The sequence below is a fragment of the Hemiscyllium ocellatum genome, chromosome 19, assembly GCF_020745735.1.
Source record: "Hemiscyllium ocellatum isolate sHemOce1 chromosome 19, sHemOce1.pat.X.cur, whole genome shotgun sequence".
NCBI lineage: Eukaryota > Metazoa > Chordata > Chondrichthyes > Orectolobiformes > Hemiscylliidae > Hemiscyllium > Hemiscyllium ocellatum.
The window spans coordinates 19,976,410-20,003,023 of NC_083419.1; the positions used below are offsets into that span (position 1 = coordinate 19,976,410).

Consider the following 26,614-nt stretch of genomic DNA (forward strand, 5'->3'; position numbering starts at 1 on the left):
GAGTGGAGTGCACACAAGAGTTGCAAGAATTGCAGGCTTCCCAAAGTACAGAGTGCTGTTGACTGCATGTACTTTGTACCTCATGTCAAGTCTGTTGTATACGTGAACCAGAAGAAGTTTCACTCCATTACTGTGCAGTTTGTATATAATGATAGGCAGCGCATCATGCATTCCCCAAACTTCTTTTACATGCAATTTTGATACTACAATCCGGTGGAATGGTGCACCATAAACTGGGCCGTACTATTACTGCAGCAGTACCAAATGTTAAAGTGTGCATGGTATCCCAATTTACCTGACTTTTTGATCAAACCTCATTGAAACCACAGACCAGGTTTTCTTTGGAACAAAAATTATATTCATTACAATTAATTAGATTATAGCTACAGCTACTGAAAATGTGTTGCTGGAAAAGCGCAGCAGGTCAGGCAGCATCCAAGGACGTTTTGGGCATAAGCCCTTCTTCAAGAATCAGGATTCGAATTTCCTGTTCCTTGGATGCTGCCTGACCTGCTGCGCTTTTCCAGCAACACATTTTCAGCTCGGATCTCCAGCATCTGCAGTCCTCACTTTCTCCTACAGCTACAGCTAAACAAATGTAAACCATGGGCAAAAAACACTACTAGTTAAAACTCTAATCCCCTTATAAATCCCTCTGAGTCATTCAGACAATAGTGAAAATAAATTATTGGTGGAAATAGAAAAATTATGTCAGGTTAGTTCAACGGTCTTTGATTCCTGGTTTCAATGATGGGATGATCATTCTTTTGCTGGCCAGATTTGTTCTTTTCTGGATGGTTTCACTGGTTTGTAAGAAGTACAGAGTGGCTAACTCACTCAGAAATTGTCTCTGATTTATCAATTCAAAAATCACAGCTTACAGCAATTGCACCAGTAACTGGTTTTCCTCAGGTATAAACTGAGTTTTTGGCTGTAGAGAACAGGCAGCTCCTGTTGGGCAGAACAACTGTGTACGTTTCTTTGCCTTTCGCTGTGCCTCTGTGTCTGTAAGTTGTTTCCAGTTCCAGCCTACTTAGCTGTGAACCAATCAGCTTTATTTATAAACAATGCCTTGGTTCCTGATCATCTTACCCTTTGCAGGAGCCAAACCAACAGAGTTAACAACAGGTATCAAATTCCTTGCTGTGAAATTATGCAGCCATACTGGTAAATCTGTTTTGAAAACAGTTTTTTTTTCTCATTGCAGTCCATAGTTTTTAAGAGACAGAAAAGTAAAAAGAAATGGTCCATACACTCTTTGCTATAAGCTCCAAATATTTCTTGCTTTATTTGTCCAGAGGTTTAGTTACAGTTACGGACTTATAAACTACATTCACAGCATTTTCTGACTTTTTTTATTTTCATAATGGATTCTACTTCTCATAGAATCCATAATGGATCCACCTGGACTCACCTATATGGATTCTACATTCCTGATTCTCTCAGCCAAGGCCCTTTCTTGATATTGCCGTGTCATTAGCACAATGTCTTTGTCGCCTCTGTGTGGTTTGCAGTGATAATTAAAATATTGATGACACAGTGGACTGCTGCGGAATGCATGCATTATTAACTGATATATCTTCTCTAGATAATTAATTTAATCAATCACGTGAAGTAAAAGTTTGATTATTTATATTTATTTTCTGTCAATAATAGATTCTAGAGAACATAGCACTGATGTCTGTAGTTATGATAATGACAGTCAAAATGGAGTTTGCATGGACTGGAGCTATCCAGGTTTGAAATGGCACCATTTTCAACCCAATCATTGGGCAACTTTGTTTGACAGCAATTACAGTGAATTGTAAGTATTCATTTTGTATTTATGTTTGACTGTCAGCTTTAAACATTTTTTTTCAACAAATCTTGCAAGTGGTACAGATGATGAGACAATACTCTGGGGAAGGTAATGGTCTAGTGGTATTATCGCTGGACTGTTAATCCAGAAATACAGATAATGTTCTGGGGACCCAAGTTCAAATTCCATCACGACAGATAGAATTTGAATTCAATTTAAAAAAACAACTGAATTAGGAGACTAATGCTGACCATGAATGCACTGCTGATGGTCGGAAAAACCCATCTGGTTCACAAATGTCCTTTAGGGAAGAAACCACAATCCTGGTCTGATCTACATGTGACTCCAGACCCACAACAATGTGGTTGACTCTTAACTGCCCTCTAGGCAATTATGGATGGGCAATAAATGTTGCCTAATGTTAAGACGGACCCGCGGGGTCCCGTCTTTGCGTGTTCTTTTGGAAGGAGAGACACACACTGGCAACTATAGTTTGGCGCAGACTGACATTTATTCACAGAATCTTGACTGGGAAACGATACAACGAATTATCAAGCATGCATTCGTTGGAGAAGGCGTTCTGTCCCCCCGTTCGGACTTGGCACAGTTATACTTCGTGCTGCCTGGAGTCCCCGGTCAGATTTTCCTTGTCCGCCTTCCTCATTGGTCTGTTCATCTGCGCGCGATGGGATCCGTCTTCCCATTGGCCGCATCGAGGTGCCTGTCCAGCTCCTGCTGTGCTTGACAATGGCACAGACATCCTGGGGCCAGCGGTTCCGATCCCGTAATCAATAGTTCATTGTTTAGAGAATCAATTCTCATTACTATGCGTCTGACAGGCTAGTCATTTTCCGTGATTTAATCAATAGTTTCAGTAAGTAAATTAACAGGTACTTTTATCAACTATGAGTTTCGATAGAGCAATTCACACTGTCTGACAGTTACAGGTTCCTTTATTTAATTAACAAAATGTATATCAATTACGAGCTCCAGACAGGTAGTCATGCAATTGCCAGCTTCAGCCCGCATGGCTGTTATTAACCGTTTCAGGGCTGGAACTAGAAGTGTCTGTTGCAGTAATAGTATTACCCTCCCTAGCCTTACATTAAACACCCTAGTAGCGTGATCACCCCAACACTAGCCAGCAACACCCTCATCCTGTGAATGAATGACTAAAGAAATACACCCTCGACTTTGCTCTAATAATATTGTGATGCTCTCAACATCACCATCATGATTGGATAAAACCAATAGTAACCTCAAAGGTCTGCATATGCACGATTAAATGTGGAAATACAGATGTTGCTGCCAGAAATGACAAACGCTATCACAAGGTACACTATTGTAAGATCACTGATTAAATCAACATTAAATCACTGAACAATGAATGTATGAACCCAAACTGATTATTTACCTTATTTACTTCCATAATAACACTGCCTTTGCTATAAGCTCCAATTATTTGTTGCTTTATCTATCCAATAATTTAACGGCTTATGAACTACATTGACCAACATTTTCTATTGTTATTCCTAAATTTCACCCATGTTGATGTTCTTGGCCAAAGTTGCTTTCAAGTGATGTGGCAAATGAAGCAAGAGTGATGTGAGAGAGAAAAAAAATTTTCACACAGCAAATATTTAGGGTATAAAACATACTGCGTGGGCATGTTTTGGAGGCAAGTTCAATTGAGACATTCAAGAAAGTATTATGTTAAATCATGGAGATGGGCAACCAAATCAAATCAACGTCCCTATCCCTGTTTTTACAACACAATGACACTAAAATACTCAATGACCCTCAAAATTGACCACCTTAGTTCCTAACCAGATTTTTTGAATAACCAGTATGATTCTGTGAATAATCAATGTCAGACACCAAATATACAGCTTAAACAAAACAATGAATCATTTATTAATAATATAGTGGCTTTAAGAGAGCCAGGTTAAACCTCAAGGTAACCTAATTAATGTCAGGATGCAATTGGTTAGTTCATGATCTGTAATCTCACAGGTACATGGGATTATATCTTGCTTGGTTTCTGAAGCTGTCGGTTAGTACAAACAGATTTCAGTAGGCACTGAAGAATATTTAGTTATAACTGACAGTCTGTTCTCTCAAACTTTTCATAATTTGATAATGGAAAGACAACCACAGAGCAATCAAACCTCTGTTCTGTAGTTTTGGCAGGAATAACCCTTCTGACTTAAACACTGTTAAAAATCCAGTTCAAACTTTGGTTCCTCTGGGTTAAACTGTTTACCTCCCTATGAATTAAATTGAATTGGATTTATTGTCATGTGTACTGAGGCACAGTGAAAAGCTTTGTCATGTGAGCAATACAGGCAGATCACAGAGTTAAGTAGCATAGAAAAGTAAATAATAGGTAAACAGCGGCAAAATAAAATGCAAGTACAGGCAAATATTAAGAGTTTGTGAATCCATTCAGTATTCTAACAACAGGAGGGTAGAAACTGTTATGAAACCGGCTGGTGTGTGTGTTCAGGCTTCCGTACCTTCTCCCCAATGGTAGAGGTTGTAGAGAAACATTGCTGAAAATGTGTTGCTGGTTAAAGCACAGCAGGTCAGGCAGCATCCAAGGAACAGGAAATTTGACGTTTCGGGCCAGAGCCCTTCCTCAGGAGCCCGAAACGTCGAATTTCCAGTTCCTTGGATGCTGCCTGACCTGCTGCGCTTTAACCAGCAACACATTTTCAGCTCTGATCTCCAGCATCTGCAGACCTCACTTTTTACATGTAGAGAAACATTGCCAGGGTGGGATGGATCTTTGAGAATGCTGGCAGCCTTTCCTAGACAGCGGGCCTGGTAGATTGATTCTATAGATGGGAGGTTGGCCTTTGTGATTGTCCGGGCCGAGTTCACCGTTCTCTGTAACTGTCTCCAATCTTGAATGGTACAGTTGCCACACCCAGTTAAAAATCACTCAACACCAGGTTATAGTCCAACAGGTTTAATTGGAAGCACACTGGCTTTCGGAGCGACGCTCCTTTATCAGGTGATTGTCCTGATGAAGGAGCGTCGCTCCGAAAGCCAGTGTGCTTCCAATTAAACCTGTTGGACTATAACCTGGTGTTGTGTGATTTTTAACTTTGTACACCCCAGTCCAACACCGGCATCTCCAAATCATTGCCTTACCAGGTAGTGATACATCCAGACAGAATGCTCTTGATGGCACACCTATAAATGTTGGCATGGGTATTCGCCGTCATGCCAAATTTCCTCAGCTCCCTGTGGAAGGAGAGACGTTGTTGGGCCTTCGTAACCAGTGTGTCCACACGAAGAGTCCAAGAAAGCTTGTTATGGCCCCTATTAACTTTCAAATATCTGCGATCTGTTTGAGCACAAATGCATCTCTGGGACTAGAACATCAAGGGAATTTTTTAAATAGGAATCAACCTGCAATTAGCTTTCTGGCCTGGCTTCATTTAAAAAAAACTTACTAACGGTCCGAAGGTCACCTTTATCTCTCAGCTCACAGCTCCAATACAAAGAGAATTTTAAGAAAAATGAAAATCAGCAATGATATGGGCAAAACACAGCAGATTAGCACTAAATAATAGAACTATTGCAAGCACAATGGGCCGAATGGCCACCGTCTGTACTGTAACAATTCTGTGATAGCTTTATTTTCACTATACAAATCAAAGAACGATTTGAACTTTTATTGAGGTGCCCCAAACATCAGTACAAAAAGGCAGAAGCATTTGCATCCTCTTTCTTACAGAAGTTCCAAATGGGTGATCCATCTCAGCTCCCTCTGAGGTCCCAACATCACGAATAACAATCATCACTCAATTCAATTCACTCTACTTGATATTAAGAAATGAGATAAGGCACAGGATGCTGCAAAAGCAATGGGCCTGGACAGCATTCTGCCAATAATACTGAAGACTTTTGCTTCAGAACTAGCCAGCCTCAAGTCAAATGGTTTCACTTTAGTTACAACACTTTATCTGCTGTGGAAAATTGCTCATGTATATCCTGTTCACAAAAAAGCAGGATTAATCTAGCCCAGCCAATTACTCCAAGTTGGACTGAAGCGTCTGTTTCTGTGCTGTACGTCTCCATGACTCTAAAGTGATGGCAGCGGTCATTGCCAGTACTGTCAAATGGGATGTACAATAATCGGATGTTTAGTTTGGATTATGTTGGAGCCAATCTGCTCCTGGACTTTATACAGCCTTGGTCCATATGTGGACAGTACAGCTGAACCCCTGAGGTAAGATGAGAGTGACTGCCCTTGACATCAAGGCAGCATTTGACAAAATATAGCATCAGAGAGCCCCAGCAAACTGAAGTAAGTAGGAATCGGGAGGCGGAGTGAAGTGGAACTCTCCATGTGTTAGAGTCATACCTAGAATGAAGGAACGTGGCTGTTCCTCAGGGTAGTGTCTTAGTTGCAATAATCTTTTCTCTATCATAAGGTAAGAAGTAGGGATGTTTGCTGATGATTGCACAATGTTGAGAATCATTTGCTACTCTTAGAATAAAACAAAATTAGCTTTAAAATTAGCTTTATTGTCACCTGTACTCAACTGAGTACAGTGTCAAACTGTACAAGTCGCCACTTACAGTGCCATTTTAGGTACAAAGGTGCCCAGGTATAGCTTTTTCAGTTACTGTCCTTGGAAAAATAGAGAAGCATTGCAGATTTTAGGAATAAATTATAAAAAGGAGGAAAAAGAGAAGTTCAGAACAATGGTCTTCTGACCCATACCTTACTGGCACCTAGCCTCCAATCAGCACTGAGTAAAAAGTGAGGTCTGCAGATGCTGGAGATCAGAGCTGAAAATGTGTTGCTGGTTAAAGCACAGCAGGTTAGGCAGCATCCAAGGAACAGGAAATTTGATGTTTCGGGCCAGAGCCTTCCTGATGAAGGGCTCTGGCCCGAAACGTCGAATTTCCTGTTCCTTGGATGCTGCCTAACCCCCTGCTGTGCTTTAACCAGCAATACATTTTCAGCTCCAATCAGCACTGAGCCTTGTTTCCAGACTGCACTGACTGCCCTTCAGTTTCACAACACTGGGAAGAGGAAGGGAAAACTAAGATGAAAGACGGAAAAAAGAGGAAAAACACGGAAAAGGAATGGATGGAGTGGACAAGCTCCAGCTGAAGCGTCCTACTCAGCTGCCATCTTGGAAATAAATATTCTCATTGAAGCAGCTTATACAGTAATACATAGACACCGTCCAGAGCTGATAACTGGCAAGTGATTGTTATGCTACACATGTGCTAGGCATTGGCTATCTCCAACAAGAGAGAGAATCTGATCATCTTTTTGATATTCAATGGCATTATCATTGCTGAATGTCAACATTCTAGAAGTTACTGTTGATAAGAAACTGACTAGACCAGGCACAGAAATACTCTGGCTACAAGAGTAGTTCGGAGGGTAAGATTCTGCAGCAATAACTCCATCCAATCTCTGCCACCGCCTGCCCACTATCCACAAGGCACAAGCCAAGGCACTGTAAGGGAAAACTTTCCCCTTGTCTTGGTGGTGCAACCACATAACTACACATGCAGCACAACACCATCCAAGACAAAGCTTGATTGGCACCTCCATTCAGAAATCTTAACCTTCATTCCCTCCACTATCAACACACAGTGGCAGCAGTGTGTGCCATTTTCAAGATGCCGTGTAGCAATTCACTGAGGTCCCTCCTACAGCATATTCCAAACTTGTGAGCTGAACCTCCTAAAAGGATAAGGGGCAACAAATGAATGATGACACCACCTGCAAGTTTATATTTCTGCTACACACTGTCCTGACTTGGAACTGTATCATTGTCGTTTCACTGCTGCTGGGTTAAAATCCTGTACTGTGGGTGTGTCTGTACTCCATGGGCAGAAATGATTCGAGAAGGCTGTCCATCACCACCATTTCTTCAGGACTTAGGGATGGGTAACAAATGCTGGCCGAGCCAGCAATGCTAAGATTCCATGAAGGAATTTTCAAAGTACTTTATTTTAAAGTGAATTAAGTTAAGCTATTACTGAGCAATGTATATGGCCCTGTAAAAATAATTCTTTCAAGTGTACAGTATCAAAACTCAAAAATTAAATGTTGTTGCCTTTCTTTTTTAAAAAAAGTTTTGTTTTATGTTTTTTATTCCATTCTATTTGAGTTTCTTCCTTGATCCCACCTATTGTCCCATTCCGATGAAAGGATGTCAACTTGAAACAGTAACTGTCTCTCTTTCTAAAGATCCTGCCAGACTTGCTGAGTATTTCCTGCAATTTCTGTTTTTATTTCAGATTTTCAGCATTGGCGGTGTTTTGCTTTTGTTTATAACTCATTTTTATTTTGCTCCTGCCCCATGATTTAAATGTAATTTTGATTTCCTGCTTTATAACTTTCTGCTTTGCCATCTGTGGGAATTCTTCGATTGGATTGGTTGATCAGTTTCCTTCTGCCTGCTCTGTTCCTAGTCCCAACAGATCCCCTGTAATTCAATTCACACACCATGAAGAGAGATGCTTCACTGTAGAAACTTCTATACCTTTATGAACACTATGTTTCAAGGGGAAAAAGAAAATGCCAGTCCTTGACTGCTGACCACAAAATCTGGGCCACTATTTGTGATCTTTGGGAAAAATCATCATGTAATTATTATATTTTCAACTTCAATGTCAGGTTCTTGCTGCTTATTAGTGCATTTGTTTTTTATTGTTTTAGTCTATTGCTTAAAGTGATTAAATCTAAATGTAAGGCAGTCAGCTATTGAACTATGACTTTAATATAACTTGATATTTTAATAATTGGTCTAAACAGTGCAAAAAAAAATCAGATTTTATCTTGATCATCTTTTGCATATTGGATTTGAAAAGCAGACCATAGCTTGAGGAGTTGTTTGAATTATAATGATTATTGCTGCAAAATGTTCAGAAAATATTTTGTTCAATTTCATTAAATTAATTTCAAATCATTTTAGGTTATGATTAGGATTATTTATTTATGCACATCAACTTTCATTTCTTGTATTTGCTGTTTTATTTAGACCTGCTCCAGGCTATAGAGTAGATGCGGACAAAGGATTTAATTTTTCTACAGTAGATGATTCATTTGTTTGCCAAAAGAAGAACCATTTTCAGGTCACAGTTCGTGTCAGTTTGATTGGATGTCCAAAATATGTTAAAACGCCTCTGGGCCTTAAACCAGTTGAAACATTCTTCTTGAAGGTATTTGGATTAAAGGTAAGTTTCAAAATTAGATTTGCCTTGGCAGTTACATTTTAATATTAAAATAACTTGTATGTGATTTATCCTTAACCTTCTATCCTGGAAGGAGAATAGTACTTATTTCTGTAATCCACCACATGACTGATGTCGTTCATCAATGAGACAGTTCTGTTAAGCCTCTTCTGCTTCTGTCCTGAAGCCTTGCTCGGTTAGTTGAGGCCTAATCAATGTTTTAAAAAGATTTAACATAACTTTTTTTTAATTAATGAATGATAAAAATTTGAAGACCTTGTAGGGAGAATAAAAATAGAAAAAGTAAAGTTGCTCTGTGAACGTATGTAAACTGAATTTGATCTATTAATATTCATGAAAAATTGAAGGCAAATCAGCACCAACTGTCGCATTTGGAAAATATTCATTGCTCTTCTCTGAACTGAAGAGATGGTAAAGTTCCTGTTGTCATATATACTTATGAGGTGTTTAAACTGAAATAATAAGAACCTGCTAACTCAAATGGAGTTGGGTAAGAACTTTGGAAGTTGATTTTAGCAAATTTCTGTTGCATCTGGTTGGGCAGGCTGAGAAGAGTTTTTGTGTGTACCTGACATACAGTATTGTTATGGGTGATAGAGTCATTTGAGAGTGAAAGAATTGCAAAACTAAGTCACTGCAGAGTGATCAATTGCATGGTGTTTAAAAATGTTTGAATACTATTTCAAGAATAATTTACAGTTTGAGGCTACTGGCTACATTTTGCTTTAGCTGGTCTCTGACGTATAAAGCAACAACTTTCTGGTGACCCAGCCTAGAAGCAGACTTCTTTGTTACCATCCTCATAATGCAGCCTTCCACATCATTACCACTCACTTTCAAATAAAACCCCTCATATCCTTCCTATGTCTTTTACCCTAAACCTTACATTAACTCTATTTTATACAACCCCAGCCCTTGTACTGTCTGCTAATGGGAAAGCATTTCTTTGGCTGTTTTATTTAAACCTTTCATAGTCAAAAAACTGCTTAAACAAATTGTCCTTATGCCTTGTGTTACAAAGTCGAAAACACGTACTTTAACTTCAAAACTCAAAGTGTTTTCTGAATGTTGATGTAAACTTAAAATGCAGGCTCAGCTGTCCAAATGGAAAGGCTGGAGGATGAGCTGTTCCAAAATAGACACGTGTAGCAAATGGCTGCCTGAGTTTTAGTTGCTCTTTTGACAACAATTTAAATTTAACCAATCAGTTTAAATTATACCCAGGATACTCCAATCGAGTTTGAATTTACTGTTTTGACAACATTGGACCAATGACACATTACGATGCTGTGGGGCAAAAGAAAAGTGGGCATTTTGAAAATTGGAGAGAAAGCAACTGCCTTCGATCAGCCAAGCAACTATCTTAGAGCTGGAGAGCTAACTGCCCATCTAACATCTTGCTCTCCAAAGAAATTAGAAAACACTTTCTATCAAAGGTACCTTTTCATGTAAAATATACTCGCAGAAAAAATTAAAAAAAGATGACCCAGGGAGGTCAGACAGAAAATTGAAGACAGTGGAGAAGACAGAGACTGTATGGACTTGAGATTAAGTTAATGAAATATTTAATAAGTATTTTTTGGAACAGCATTTTTGTACAGTTGGGGTCAGATAGTAAGTAGTCAAGAGAAAGGGCCTTGGATTTGTGAATGGATTTTGTTTAGTGTTCATGATTAGAGTTAGGAAAATAAATTGTTATTTTTCTTTAAATAGTGGAAATTAGGAGTTCTCTGTCACTCATGTACATTTTACCAGATTAGGCAAGGCAAGCTTTTCTGGGTGTTTGGTTTCAATTAACAAAGGAGTTCAACTTCCGTGTTACAAAACTTTAAGTTAGTTGGTTCCATGTGCTTGGTGCTTTAGTGGAGGAGATTACCAGTCTGAGGAATACCTGGAGTTTTGATAAATGATAAATTCTGATCCATAGTAGTCTCTAAATCAATAAACCATTTTTCTTTCTGGCTATTACTTTTTGTCCACTGAAGTGCTCTGGTCCGTAGCTGAAAACAGTAACGGGCAGTTTTGGCTATCTAGTCTGGATATCCACTACAGCTCTTTGATATATTTCTGTTTCTCTTGCCGCCCATTTATTGATAGGAGCCTGCCTTCTCCTCCTTGAAACCCATTTGCGATTATTGTTTGGAATGCATTTGATAATTAACAATTTTTGTTTTTTAACCAAAAACATGTAATTACTATTTTGTCTTGTTGTCCCTTTTTTAAAAAAAAAGAGTAAAGTACTCCATGCACTTAAGTTCTATACTTGGTAGAAAACAATACAGTACTTACCATGGCAGCAGAAGGTCATTAAGCCCACTGAGTCCTTGCCAGATCCCTCTTGAGCAATCCAATGTGTTCTATACTCCCAGCTATACCTCCATAGCTGTGCAAGTGGTTTTCCTCAGGTTCCTATTCAATACATTTTTGTAAATCAGTCAAGGTTTCACCTGCTGCCACCCTCATAGCCAGTGACTTTTGGATTATTCTCATTCATTTTCTCTTTTATTTTGAAAAAAAATGATCCTTCACACCCCTGTTGTACGTTTTGCTAAAAACCCAACATAGAAACATAGGAGCAGGAATAGGCCATTCAATATGACCATGACTGATCATCAAGCCCAGTACCCTGCTCCCTCTTTCTCCCCATACTCTTTGATCTCTTTAGCCCTAAGAACTTTTATATGGATACTTCTTGAAAACATTCATTGTTTGTCCTCACTTGCTTTGTGGCAGAGAATTCCGCAGGCTCCCTGCTCTGCATGAAGAATTTTCTCCTAATCTCAGTCCTAATCAGCCAACCCTGCATCTGTGAACTATGACCCTTTCTTCTGGCTTTCTTAGTGATCTGGAACACTCTTTACATTTACCCTGTCTTGTCTTGTTAGAACTTTATAGCTTTTTATGAGATCCCCTCTCATTCTTCTGAGGTCCAGCGAGTGTAGTCATAACCAATCCAATCTCTCTTCATATGCTAGCCCTGCCATTTCAGAAATCGACGTTGCACCCCCTCCATAGTCAGAACATCTATTCTTTAGATAAGGAGACCATAACAGCGTACAATACTCTTCCCAAGGTACTGCACAACTGCAGGAAGACATCCCTGCACCTGTCCTCAAACCCTCTCTTTGTGAAAGCCAACATACCATTTGCCACCTTTACTGTCTGCTGCATTTGCATGCTTACTTTCAGACTGGTGTGCAAGGACACCCAGACATTGTTGTACTTCCTCCTTTCCCAGTCTATCTCCATTCATATCCTAATTCGCCTCTCTGTTGTTTGCTACCAAAGTGAATAAGCTCACATTTATCCAAATTATACTTCCTCTGACATACATCTGCTCACTCACTCAACTTATGCAAATCACATTGAAGCATCTCTGCATCCTCCTCACAGCTCACCCTCCCAGTTTTGTGTTGCCTGCAAGCTAGGTGAGAGAACATCTCTGGGACACATGCACCAAATAACTCCACTGCTTGTGGCCAACCACTTCAGTTCCCCCTCGCACTCTGCCGAGGATATGCAAGGCCTGGGCCTCCTCCACTACCAGATCCAAGCCATCTGATGCCTAGAGGAAGAATGCCTCATCTTCCACCTTGGGACCCTCCAACCACATGGCATCAATGTCGATTTCACCAGTTTCCTAATCTCCCCTCTCCCCACCTCATCCCAGATCCAACCCTCCAACTCAGCATTTCATTCCCTAATGTAAAACATCAATATATATGTATTGTGAATAGCTGATGTCCAAGCATTGATTCTTTCAGTACGCAACTCTCTTTACTGTCTACCACTCAGAAACCCTTGTTTTGTCTCTGCCAACCAGTCCTCTATCAAAGTTAGTACAGTACCTTCAATCCCTCGCACTTTAAGTTTACATGCTAATCTATTGTGTGGGACCTAATTACAAATCTTCTGAAAGTCCAAGTCCAAGCCACGCCTATCGGCTCTCCCTTATCAATTACGGTAGTTACATCGTCCAAACATTGCAGTACATCTGTCAAACACTATTTTGCTTTCATAAATCTGTATTGACTCTGGCCAGTCTGATCACTATTTTTTAAGTGCTATGCAATTAAATTTTCTGTATTAGACTCTAATATTTTCCCCACCACTGATGTCAGATTAACCAGTCAACAATTTCCTATTTTCTTTCTACCCCGTTTTTCAAAAGGGCTGTTACATTAACTACATTCCAATCCATAGGATCCACAGTATTCTAGAAGCTTGAAAGATGTCCAGCAATGCATCCATTATTTCTAGGGCCACTTCCTTAAATATTCTGGAACATATTGAACTCTTGGGATTTATCTTTCATTCTTCCCAATGATTTTCCAACACAATTCCCCAACCAATACTGATTTCCTAAACCTTATTTTCCCCAATAATTTGGAATGTCATTTCTTTGTCCTTTGTGAAGATGGAACCAGAATATGGATTTAACTGGCCTGCCATCTCTTTTATCCTTTTTATAATTTCCCTTGTTTCTGACTGTAGGAGCTCTATATTTGTCTTCACTAATATTTTCCTTTTCACATACAAACTGATTATAAAAGCTTCTATAGGTATGTTCCCTGCAACCTTGCCCTTGAACTCTATTTTTCCCTTCTTAATGAATTCCTTTGTCCCCCTTTGCTGAAACCTGAACTGCTTCCATTCCTCAGGAATGCTGCCGCTTTTCTTGGGTCAATTCGTATGCCCCTTCCTTGGATCTAATATAATCCCCAACTTCCAGTATTAGCCGTGGTCGGCCACCTTTCCTGTTTTGTATTTGTGGTAGACAGGAATGAACAATTATCGTTTATCCATGTGCTGTTTAAATGTTTGTCATTACCTGTCTACCCCAATCCCTTTAAGTAACATTCCCCAGTTTATTATAGCCAGCTCACATTCATACCATGATAGTTTACATTCTCTTTAGGGCATTATCAATTTTCCCTTTACCGATTTCCCCTATTGGTAATCTGCCTTGAACTTAGACATGCTTCTAACTATGATATCTCTTGTGGCTGTAACACTTGTTTAAATCTTCATCAACTTTAACCTGTACCCATAAATCTAATATTTTTATCTGCATTTCTTTGGTGAATACTTTAGAAAATAAACTAAAAGTACTTCAGCAAATTCATTATCTTCAGACACCATTCCCTCAATTACATTGTTTAGGGGGGCCCTCTGCACTCTACTACTTCTGTCATAATTCATTATTTATGTTTTGAGCTATGTTTCCCCATGTAGCTGTGTAATATTTTCTTTCATACTTGCAGTTAAAGTATTACAGAACTTAAACTTCCCTTCATAGGTTGAGACCACAAATCAGATGATCACCATTGAACAATCTCAATCAGACCGGAGTAAGAAACCTTTTGATCCAGTCAGGTAAAATGCTTCATATAGGAGTCTTTATTTTTGAGTTGTAAGATATCATAATGACCTCTTCAATTCATGCAAAAGCCTGGATTATTAAGAAAAACAGTTGTTATCAGAGTTTACACTTTTGTTTTGAAAGAGTAAAGCACACAGAACTTTCCAGCAATGAACTTGTGAAGTAAGCACACAAATCAGGAATATGTCCTTTTTGCCCTTCTACTGAACTACAGCAGACAGTGGAGTCTCACTGAGATTGAAATGTGATGCAATGAATTTAAGGTATTCACTGACTACAAACTCATTAGAAAAAGTAAGAGCTTGTCCCTTCAAGTGTTAGTGACTTTTTAAATAGTGTGTTATGTCCTATGTAACTTATCTCCTTTTGAAAAATGAACTTTTTACACTGGAATCTCACCTCTTCAGATTTCAGTTATTACTGGAGATTTTAAAGGAGACTTGTGAAATATTTTGTTCTGTCCGCTTTATCTCTTAAATCCACCTGACATTTCCGTTCTGTCACTTTCTTTTCAAGATTTAGAGGGAAATGGATGCAGAGTTAAAATGTCACTGGGTTGATAATCCTGAACTTTACATTGATATCCTGGGAACATGGGTTCAAAATCCCAATATGGCACATGATTAAAATTAAATTTAATAAAAACCTAATAGTAACAATGGAACTACTGTTGATGATTATAAAAACCCATCTGGTTAACTAATATGCTTTAGAAGGGAAAAAAAAGGTATCATTCTTACCCCATCTGGCCTAATTGCAATGCCAGATCCACAGTAAAGCAGTTGACTTTTATGTATCTTCATAAAGTGAAGCCCACATCATACAAATGAATAAAAACACATTTTAAGTCACGCTTCTTGATCATAATCTGCATGACTAGATGAGAATTCTTCAATCCTATTGGTTAATAACATTCACCTTTAATAATGCTGTTAAGATTAAGATGCATTGTAGAGGGACTTTATGCTTTTTTGAATTTCTGTTGGCTAAAGCATAAGATTAAAAAAATTCTGGGGACAGGTGTAATTGATTAGAATTTTTTTACTTTCCCATGACTCCAAAACCAAACACAATAGAATTACTCCAAATTTTAAAAAATGTATAGTTTTGGTACCTAGTTCTTAATAGTTGCTGATGTCAGAAGCAATGCACCACTTGGCTCAAATTGCTGAGCAAGGTGGGGTTATTATCCATATCTACTCCCTGCAGGTGTCAATTGGAAAGAGTTCTGTTTCCCTGCAATGTCTCCTACATTGTGATTTGTTGACAAGTTTTAATAGAAATACTTGACGAAAGGTTTAAATTGATGCAAAGAAGGGGTAGCAGAATCTCAGTGAGATACATCCAGAGAACGTGGTAATAAGTAGAAATTTGTACATTAAAATTTGCATCACATCATCATTATTGATACTTTTAGCCTTTCAAGAAAAAGTTAATTAAGTTATTGGTAATCAGTGAGCGATATGTTGTTAAGTATCAGTAATGTTAAAGGCACAAGTAGTTTCTTAACTTTGGATAAACAAAACAGTCCAATTGTTAAGGATTATCAGATCAATCATAATCTCATTGAATGATGGAGCCACCATGATGGGGTGAATGTCCTACATTTCCTTCTATGTGTTATAATTTTTGTCCTGTGACTGTAACCAATAAATTGTAGGATATATTGAAGCTACAGTTTCAGTACTGGCTCAAGGAAGCATCCATTTAATGTTGTGGAGTGACGATTTAATTCTAGAATTTGGGCACACATTGACTTTTCAGAGACATTAGCCCCAGCATGAAATAACAACCAATTTACAATGACTTACAAATGTTTGAAGATTTTAGCCCATGTTATTAAAGCATTTAAAACAAAACATCTGAGAAACATAACTGCTGGTTGTATCTGTGTGATTCTACTTTAAACAGGCTAATATCTGGATTGACACAATGGTGCAAATCTGCAAGTTTTTGTTAAAGTAATATTTTAGGTTAAATGTCTATCAATTACTTCACATTTTACACAGAAACTTTCATGGTTTATGCTGAATTCAGTGTTTTTTTTAAAGGATTGATTTGCCAGGGAACCAAACTACAAAAGTAACTTTAGGAAGATTGCATTTTGGTGAAACAACAGCAAACAACATGAGGAAGAAGGGTAAACCTAATCCTGATCAAAGGTATATGTGACCAATATATCATAAAATATATGGACAGTATAAATATATTATTTGACACTCGGTATTAATCGCAAGGAGGATTGAGAAAAAGTATTGCTGATAAACTTGTTGTACAAGGATCCTGTGTTTATTTTTATCTCAATTTGTGTCTTTTTCAATATTAATGATTTTGCAAAAGACCACTCATAACTCATTGTAATCACCAGTGTTTAATAATGAAAAAACATCTCTCTAATCAGGCTCTCCTTTTTTAGATACTTTATGCTTGTAGTTGGTTTATATGCTACCTGCCAAAACCAGAATTATTTATTGGCGGCTCATGCATCTGAAAGAATAATTGTGCGGGTAAGTATGTTGAAATTTGGCTGTGTTTACCAAAATAATTTTATATACAACAGAAAAATATATTAAATTATTTATGTAGCTAAAATGTAAAAGTGGATCACATGTTTTGATCATGTTTAACAAAGGCAAAAACATAATGAAATAATAAAATTTCAATCTTTATCACATTTTTGCAGTTGGACAACAGATGTGTAATTTTAAATTATATTTAAGTTTTTGTTAGTCATGTTTGACAGAAACTGATTGTTAGCTCCAACACAGGCCCCGACCCATTTGGGAAAGTGTATTGATACTTGAATGACATTGTTCCCAGAGTCATCAAAAACGTTAAATAATTTAATCAAATTACGCCAAGTCCTCAATTTCTGTATCTGATGAACTCAGGTTAACAGAAATCATTGACCAGACTTCTATATTTGCCAAAAACTATGTATTACAAATAAATCAGTTCTAACCATAGGCAAACAAAATATGAAATATGAACAACTTATAACTCCACCCATTCTTAAATCTCTGCACATATGAAGATAGACCATTGAAACAAATGGTATTGGTGGAGAAAAAAAACTGCTACAAGAACACAGTCCAATAGCACCAGTTCATGGGAGAAGATGAGTTGTCCTTTTGCTTCTTCAACATCTATGACTATTATTCTTAGTCCTTCTGATCTCTGATCTTATCCTTCCAAGTTCTTTCAATTATTTCCTGAAGACAGAAGGCACACCAATTGTTGAGTATTTCCGTCAGTAGTTACAGGCAGCAGCTAATTAACAAGTGATGAGTGAGAACAGCTAGCTATCTTCCAATTCTTAATTACTGTTTTGTATGGAAGAAGAGGTGCTGTCTTTTTAGGATTGTTGAGGCTTTCTGCTGCCATCTTGAACACCTGTCCAGGAGCCAGTCTGAGATTGGTTGCCGTAAGCTGATCCTGCGTGAAAAACACAATCAGCTGCTTTGGGATAAAAGTGCACTGAACATGCACAAATGAGTCTCCAGCATTATTTCCTCCTCCTCTTTCCTCTCTCCTCCTCTCTCGCTCTCCCTTCCTCCTCTCCAACACCTTGAGGAAAGCGCCAATATAAATACTACTCACAATGAGTTCCAGTAACTTGTGTTAAAACTGCAACATCTCCTTCCACAATCTCCTTGGTATATCAGACAGGTAATCAGGCAGAGCCAGCATGGCTGTGTCAATGAGCAATCATTTTTAACCAACTTATGAGTTCTTTGAAGAAATAACTTGTTCTGTAGATAAAGGAGAACCTGCGGCTTTGTTGTGCTTAAATTTCCAGAAGGCATTTGATGCCACATTAAAGGTCATTGTTAAAGTTAAAGTTCATGATGTTGGAGGTAATAAATTGGCATGGATGGAAGATTTGCTAGTTAAATAAAAGTAGACAGTCTTCTTCAGGCTGGAAGGATGTCACAAGGGCTGTGCCACAGGGATTGGTGCAAGGACCTCAACTCTTTACATATAAATGATTGGGATGAAGGAACCAAAGGTATAGTAACTAAATTTGCTGATGACACAAAGATAGATAGGAATGCTCCTTTAAAACACAGCTGACAAAACATGTTTTCTCATTGGAGAGTTTTTGAAATTCTCTTCTTCAAAAGCGGGAGTTGCAGAATATTTTTAAGAGATATGTAGATAGACTCTTGATTTCCAAAGGGTTGAAAGATTGTTGGGGATATGCAGGAATGTACAATTGAGGTTAAAATCTGATTGGTCATGAGCTTATTGAATGGTAGAGTAGGCTTCAAATGGTAGAGTAGGCTTTATATGTTTGTAAAGCTGAATCCTTTGTCCATTTCAATCCACAAACCAGAATTTTAAAAATGTATTTACAAACAATACTGTGGGATTATTCAGGAATTAACTTCGTTGCTCGATGCAATAGAAGAAAATCACTTCTGCATGTTATAAAGTCAATAAAAGAAAAAATAGCTATGGTCTTGTAATTTGATTTAACGTGTAAGATAAGTTATCTAAAGTTGCAGGAGAAAGTGAGGACTGCAGATGCTGGAGATCAGAGCTGAAAATGTGTTGCTGGAAAAGCGCAGCAGGTCAGGCAGCATCCAAGGAGCAGGAGAATTGACATTTCGCGCATGAGCCCTTCTTCAGGAATTCCTGAAGAAGGGCTCATGCCCGAAACGTATCTAAAGTTGCATAAAATTACTTCTTCTTCACTTATGTCTTGATATAGTATCTACAGCTCCTGTTCAGGAAATTGAAGATTTAATTTCTTTCAGGCTTCAAATCCTAGTCAATTTGAAAATGAACTTGCAGGGACATGGCAACAAGGGAACGCTCCTAATGCAATTATCTGTCATGGTCAAGTGGGAATCAACACAGATACTCCAGATGAGGCATTGGTTGTGTGTGGCAATGTAAAGGTAATGGGATCAGTCATGCATCCATCTGACAGACGAGCTAAACAGAACATTCATGAGGTGAGTTTGTATTGAGTGTACTAAGAAATTCAAATTTTCTTCTGAAGTACAATTGTCAGCTAGCAGAATAAGGATACTATCTCTCTTTCCCTCATATTCGAACCTACTTTGCTGTAGTGTTAGATTGTCAGAAAATTTGGTTTGGTTATTTTCTGGTGGCATATGCATCTGTGCTCGAGAGGGCTTGCTTTTAAGGAGGTGGATGAAATGGTTGTTGCTAATGCAGTACAGGGGCAGGCAGCTTTATTGAGAAGAAGAAAAAAATGTGAATATTTTAAAGTGTTCAAAATTTCATGATGCAGATCTTTTGTCAATGCTGCCATGGAAAACTATCTTAGTTTCCTTTCTACAAAATGTTAGGATTTGATCCATTACAAGTATCTTATCTTGTAGGTTGATACAACGGAACAACTGAAACGGATAACACAAATGAGGCTAGTTGAGTATGATTACAGGCCTGACTTTGCAACAAAAATGGGAGTAGACCACCCTCGTGAGACTGGTAATATGGCTCTGATTTCATTAACTATTCTGAAAATATTCACTGGGGTATCTTATTTTAATGCTTTTACAATTGTTAATTTGGTGTGATAGGTGCATGTAAAAACAAATAAGTGGCATACATGAATACAGGCACCAGTATGGTGAGCATTTAACAAGCGAATAGGACAGACTACAAACTTCTGTGTAATCTGTCTAAGTCTAATGGTTGCATTATTGACATGTCACAACAGGAAAACATGCTAGGTTGGAGTTACAATAATCATAATCTGGATGAGGCGAGAGGGACAGAATGACAAACCCCTGTTTCTACTTGTGAGATATTTAATGTTCAATGATCAGTTGATTTATGTGCATTATCAATTTTATTGTGTCATGGTTTTGTGTACTGACCCAATTTAGTTTTTCTTATTTGATGATTATGTTACCGCACATCTTTTTCCAAATGGGGTCATTTATCCTCATCACAAGATCAGAAACTGGAATCTTCAGCACCATTTGCGATTCCTTAAACACTGAAGCAGTCTAGCTCCATTTGCAGCAAGACCTAACCACTTTCAGGCTGGGCAGTTGAGTGACAAGTAACATTTGCACCACTCTCGGCAATGACGATCTCTAATGAGACAAGCAAACCATCTCCCTTTAATGAATCCTCCATGATTAACAAGCTTGGGTGGGGGAGAGGAGGAGGGTGTTACCATTGACCATAAACTGATCTAGACCAGCCATATGATACTATAGCTAAAAGAGCAGGCTAGAGGCTGGAAATTCTATGGTAAGTAACTTGCCTCCTAATTCACCAAGTTCTGTCTGCCATCTACAATGCACAAAGCAGGAGTATTGCTCTCTCCCCTCACCACCACCACCACCAAGCCCCCAACCCCCCCACAGCTTTTGGAACAGGCTGTTGTGCAGACCCCAAAACACTCAAGGAGCTCAACAATATCTGACATAAAATATCCTGCTTGTTTGGAATCTGATTCCACCAACATCAAATTCACTACCTCCACTGCAGACAGTGGCACAGGCTGTGCTATCTGCAAGATGTACTGTAGCAACTTACCAAGGTTCTTTCAACAGAACATCATAAAACCCGAACTCTACCACCAAGAAGATGGTGAGGGGCGAATCGCTATCTGCAAGTTCCTCTCCCAGCTGTCCCATCCTGACTTGGATCTCTATAACCAGCCCTTTTACTCCTGATGAGTCATATTCTTGAAACTCCCTCACTGAAAGCAATGATTGTGTATGTACCCTACTTCGCTCTCCAATCTCCAATGGCTCTAGTTTTACACATGGCTACAATAATGGTTAATCTCTATCTTTTACATGAGGTAACTGGATTAATTTATCTCTGTTATGCTGTATTCTCAGTTGGAATCTCTCAGTTTTTAATTTTTTTTGCACTTGTCAGTTGTTTTTGGCAGTGTAGTAACATTGATTACCCCTTGTACTAATGTATTATGTAACAAATTATGATTTCATGCTCGGAGAAAGTGAGGACTGCAGGTGCTGGAGATCAAAGCTGAAAACGTGTCGCTGGAAAAGCGCAGCAGGTCAGGCAGCATCCAAGGAGCAGGATGCTCCTGCTCCTTGGATGCTGCCTGACCTGCTGCACTTTTCCAGCAACACGTTTTCACTACTATTTCATGCTGTTTATTTTAATCTGTCATGGAAATACATAGCATATACAGAAGCCAGCGACTAGTAATGGCAGGTTAATGAGCTAGGAAAATCGAAGTTGTTTCTATTTATAGATTTTAGTTGGCACCAAGTTTTAACCATATTCATCTGCACCATAGTATTTTGGCCATTTATTTTAATTTCTTGTCCTTGCAAACAGTTTCTCCAAAAGCATTTTGTTACCGTTTACACATCATTTATTTGGTGCTTTTGCTACTTAAAAACAATCTCTTGTTTTCTGGGTGTCCCAAATTAGGAACATTCAGTTTTGGTCACTGATACATCTAACAAGAAATTCAGAAATGCTACTTAATTGAGGTGTAAGATTGTGGGACACTCTATCAGATAGAGTAGTTGAGGTGAATATTATAGCCAAATTTTAAGGGAAAATGAGATTAGTAAATAAGGAGGAATGTGCTGGTAGGTTTTGCTTATGTTCTGTGACTTTATTGAGTTCTTAATCAAATTTGAGAAGATTTGTAGCTCAGGTTGAGGTTCCGGACGTAGGTTTGCTCACTGAGCAGAAAGGTTCGTTTTCAGATGTTTCATCACCATTCTAGGTAACATCTTCAATGAGCCTCCGGATGAAGCACTGCTGGTGTCACCCGCTTTCAATGAGTGTGGTGACTCATTGAAATAATGTAGTAATTTTAACTTCGCTTGTGGCTGCAGCACACTGCAGCACAGAGGAACTACACAGAGCAGAGGAAAATCACATATACAATGTATTCAAAAAGAATGAGTACCCAATGAGTACAGTCCGCCGATTTCTCAGCAACAAACCCAAACAAGCAGACAAAACATGTCCAGAAACCCTAGCCACTCTCCATTACATCAAAGACATCTTGGAAAAGACTGCCAGATTACTCAGACCCCTTGGCATCATGGTAGCCCACAAACCCACCAAAACACTAAAACAGCAGCTAATCAACTTGAAAGACCCTATACGGAAACGAGCAAAACTAATGTCATTTTCAAAATACCTTGCAAGAACTGCAACAAACACTACATTGGACAAACAGGCAGAAAACTAGCCACCAGGATACATGAACACCAACTAGCCACAAGAAGACATGACCCTCTCTCACTAGTATCCTTATATACGGATGAGGAAGGACACCACTTTGACTGGGACAACATATCTATCCTGGGACAAGCCAAACAGAGACATGCACGAGAATTCCTAAAAGCATGTCATTCCAAATGGAACTCTATCACCAAATACATTGACTTGGATCTCATTTACCACCCCCTGAGAAAAATAACAGGAAATGACATCACCAATCTAAGGATACCCAAACATATATATTGAAAGCAGGCTACACCACTGGTCCTTCATCTGGAGGCTCACTGATGGCGTTACCTAGGATGATGACGAAATGTCTGAAAACGGACCTTCCAGCTCAGTGAGCAAACCTACATCCTGACTTCTTTATGTTAGAATTTAATCTGTTTAAATGACACTCTGTTTATTTTGGGATGTGATATCATGGTAGAAAATTTGTTCATGCAGCAAAATGCAGTTAATTCACTTGTTAAAAATAAACCAATGGTGAAGTGATATTATATTTAGATCATAGAACATTATAGAGCAGTACAGACCCTTTGGCCCTCGATGGTTCTACAGGTCTGCACAACAATCTGAAGCCCATCTAACCTACACTATTCCATTCTTGTCCATATGCCTATCCAATGGCCATTTAAATGTCTTTAAAGTTGGCGACTCTACTACTGTTACAGGCAGTACATTCCACACCCCTACTACTCTGAGTAAAGAAACTACTTCCAGCATCTGTCCTATGTCTATCACCTCTCAATTTAAAGCTATGTCTCCTCGTGCTAGCCATTGCTATCTGAGGAAAAAGATTCTCACTGTCCAACCTATCTAACCCTTTAGCTCAGCAGCTACTTCGAGCCAGTTTTAGCTCAGTAGCTACTTTGATTTCTTTGAAATCTGTCTGGTTGCATGTTCGCATCCAGTTAACTGCGGGCGCTGCCCGGCGTTCATTCCATCAGTGGGTGGCACGGTGGCACAGGGGTTAGCACTGCTGCCTCACAGCGCCAGAGACCCGGGTTCAATTCCCGCCTCAAGCGACTGTCTGTAAGGAGTTTGTACATTCTCCCCGTGTCTGCGTGGGTTTCCTCTGGGTGCTCCGGTTTCCTCCCACAGTCCAAAAAATGTGCAGGTCAGGTGAATTGGCCATGCTAAATTTCCTGTAGTGTTAGGTGAAGGGGTAAATGTAAGGGAATGGGTCTGGGTGGGTTGCTCTTCGGAGGGTCGGTGTGGATTTGTTGGGCCGAAGGGCTTGTCTCCACACTGTAAGTAATCTAATCTAATCTAATCTTTACTGGTGCTTGCTGTACCAATAATTATGGAAACTGGACTTCTTTTACATATGACTATCTTTAATTGCAAAATATTAAACCATTTGAGTCAATAGCAGATTTATAAACCATTGTTATAAAATTTTAATTTAATTATGCAATGTTTTAAAAATACAGATTTGCTTTTATAATGACTTAAAAATTGCACAGGAGAAAGTGAGGACTATAGATGCTGGAGATCAGAGTCGAAGAATGTGGTGCTGGAAAAGTACAGCAGGTCAGGCAGCATCCAAGGAGCAGGAGAATAGACGTTTCAGCCGTAAGCCCTTCATCAAGAATATAAAGCCTGATCAAGCCTGATGAACGGCTTATGCCCGAAACGTCAACTCTCCTGCTCCTTGGATGCTGCCTGACCAGCTGTGCTTTTCCAGCACCACACTCTTCGAATTAAAAATTGCTCATAATACTAACCACATTCTGTCATCTTCCTTATACCTAATGACCTTTGTTTTAAACAGGTATAATAGCACAGGAAGTGAAGGAAATCCTGCCATCAGCTGTAAGAGAGGTCGGGGATATCACCTATACCAATGGTGATAAGATCGAGAATTTCCTTATGGTTGACAAAGTAATAGAATTTGGAATTTCTAATATTTTGATGTTTTGTGATCTGAAATATTCAGAAAATTGGCAATTTCTTCGGCTTTAACCTATAGACTCCTTGACAGTTAGCATATTAGTACGTAAATCAACATTGATGCATTCTTTGAAAAGCTGTCTTTCAGCATGTTAGTTATTAAAACTGTTTGAATATATGCTTGCCATAAAAGATCTTCAAAACAAAAATCTCAAGGTAGTGATTGGAACCCCAATTTGCATTTGATAATAGAAATCAATTTCGACTTTCTGTGAAATAAAAGCTAGATTGCATGCTACAACATTTACACACCTCTAATGAAGGTCAAATGAATGTAGAGTTATAAAGCACCTTTCACTTATTATTGTTATAACTTTGCTAAAATACTCATTGCAAAGAATGTGTAATTGTTAACTTTTGACGTGATAATTGCTTGTTGTTTTCAGTCTTTCGTTCCTCATTCTAAGATGAAAATGTGCTTCGCAGTTTACTTTGGTATGCTCTGAAAGACCTATCTCTTCACACAAAAGACTAAAAGGATGTTTGTCCAATTCACATTGTTTTCTTAAGGTTATGCCCCAAGTTCTGTTAACAGCTCGATAAATATTCTCCTCCATTAAAATTAACACACACTATTTAATTATGATTATTCTCTTTCTTGTTCTAAATGGCCTAACCAAGACTCCATTCGCTACACTATTCCATCAGGTGACAGCTTTAAAGTTCCTCTTGTATTCTAGATATGATCAAATGAAAAGACTAATTAACAAATCCAACAAGTTTACTTTGATATTGCCATTGGCTGCATCACACCCACGTCTAGGGAGCTTATGAAGGAAGTATCAAACACAATATTAAAGCTACTTTAAGTTAAAGCAGGTGCTATTTAGAATGTTTTTCATCCAGCAGCTGCTATGAAGGCAGCTCAAATCTTTTCTCTCTTTATGAGACACTTAATTGGTAGTTAGTAATTTTAAAGAAAGTTGATGTCACTGTTAGTTCTATTGTTACTCCAGCCGTTGTACAGATTTATGGATTTCTCCCTTCTTTCATCAGCTAAAGGCGAATGTTGACTTTTTCCTGTAGGAACAGATTTTCATGGAGAATGTCGGAGCAGTGAAAGAGTTATGCAAGTTGACTGACAATTTTGAAAAAAGAATTCAAGAATTAGAAATCTGGAACAAAAATCTTGCCAAGCTGAAGTTGATTGGGAGTGTGAAATCAAAGACGAGTGAGAAAAATAGCAGGTGTGTATACTTTCCAATTTATATCTTGTAATAATTAACTTCATAGAAAAAGTGAACTACTTATATGTGGCCCTGCATGGATAATTTCTCTCTAGAATGGGGCATTTGGCCACATACACGAATTTCCATAGTTCTTGTAGTGATTTGGCAAGTCTTGTCAGAAGAAGAAATAAATCCACAAAAATGACCATGTATTCCTAGACTTGGGAAGGAAACAATTCCCTGAAGTTCCCGTCTTAATTACTTTTGGTATTTGGTGTTGAAAGTGATTATGAAAGGCTGATGTGAAGAGGATTAAAAGAGTCTGACATCACTCATTGGATAATCACTCATACTAACAAGCTAGATAAGTGTACATGCAGCAAAAGAGAAGGAAACTAAAGTAATATAAAAAGAAAATTAAAGAAAAGTTGTACTTTGTTTCACAAGTTATTTCCATGAACACTACATCATACTATTACCACAATATACTAATGTGTAAATGATGCTAAAATGTAATTATCATTACTATTTTAATGATACTAAAATGGTATAATTAAGTGGTATCTGTAACTAACTTGCTATTAACATATTCCATGATTAATTACATCATTAGCTGTGTGAAACAACATATTAATAATTCATTACAACAATGAGTGTATGCCTGTGATACTGTCTGTATTCTTTCTCAAAACAGAAATAGATAACATTAGCTTTATTCGTGTTTGTAAAAACCTTCTCTGGTATTAAAAATATATAAATACAACCATAGATTAAGGGAGAATGAATGATTGTGCTTTTGTTTGGGTTCTTTGGGTTTTGAGATAAGCTCAGTCCAGACTTCTTAGAAACTTTTAAATTATG

General features: G+C 38.3%; 1 protein-coding gene across 1 annotated transcript in view; it reads left to right on the forward strand.

Moving 5' to 3' along the window:
- LOC132825048 (myelin regulatory factor-like protein) overlaps positions 1 to 26,614 on the forward strand; it is an 81,166-nt gene that overhangs the window by 23,622 nt on the left and 30,930 nt on the right. The window contains exons 4-12 of the mRNA XM_060840053.1: positions 1,657 to 1,804; positions 8,821 to 9,016; positions 14,334 to 14,410; positions 16,469 to 16,579; positions 16,834 to 16,924; positions 19,178 to 19,378; positions 19,772 to 19,880; positions 24,406 to 24,515; positions 25,611 to 25,771. Of these exons, the coding sequence (XP_060696036.1) occupies positions 1,657 to 1,804; positions 8,821 to 9,016; positions 14,334 to 14,410; positions 16,469 to 16,579; positions 16,834 to 16,924; positions 19,178 to 19,378; positions 19,772 to 19,880; positions 24,406 to 24,515; positions 25,611 to 25,771 (1,204 nt within the window). The remainder of the gene's footprint in view (positions 1 to 1,656; positions 1,805 to 8,820; positions 9,017 to 14,333; positions 14,411 to 16,468; positions 16,580 to 16,833; positions 16,925 to 19,177; positions 19,379 to 19,771; positions 19,881 to 24,405; positions 24,516 to 25,610; positions 25,772 to 26,614) is intronic.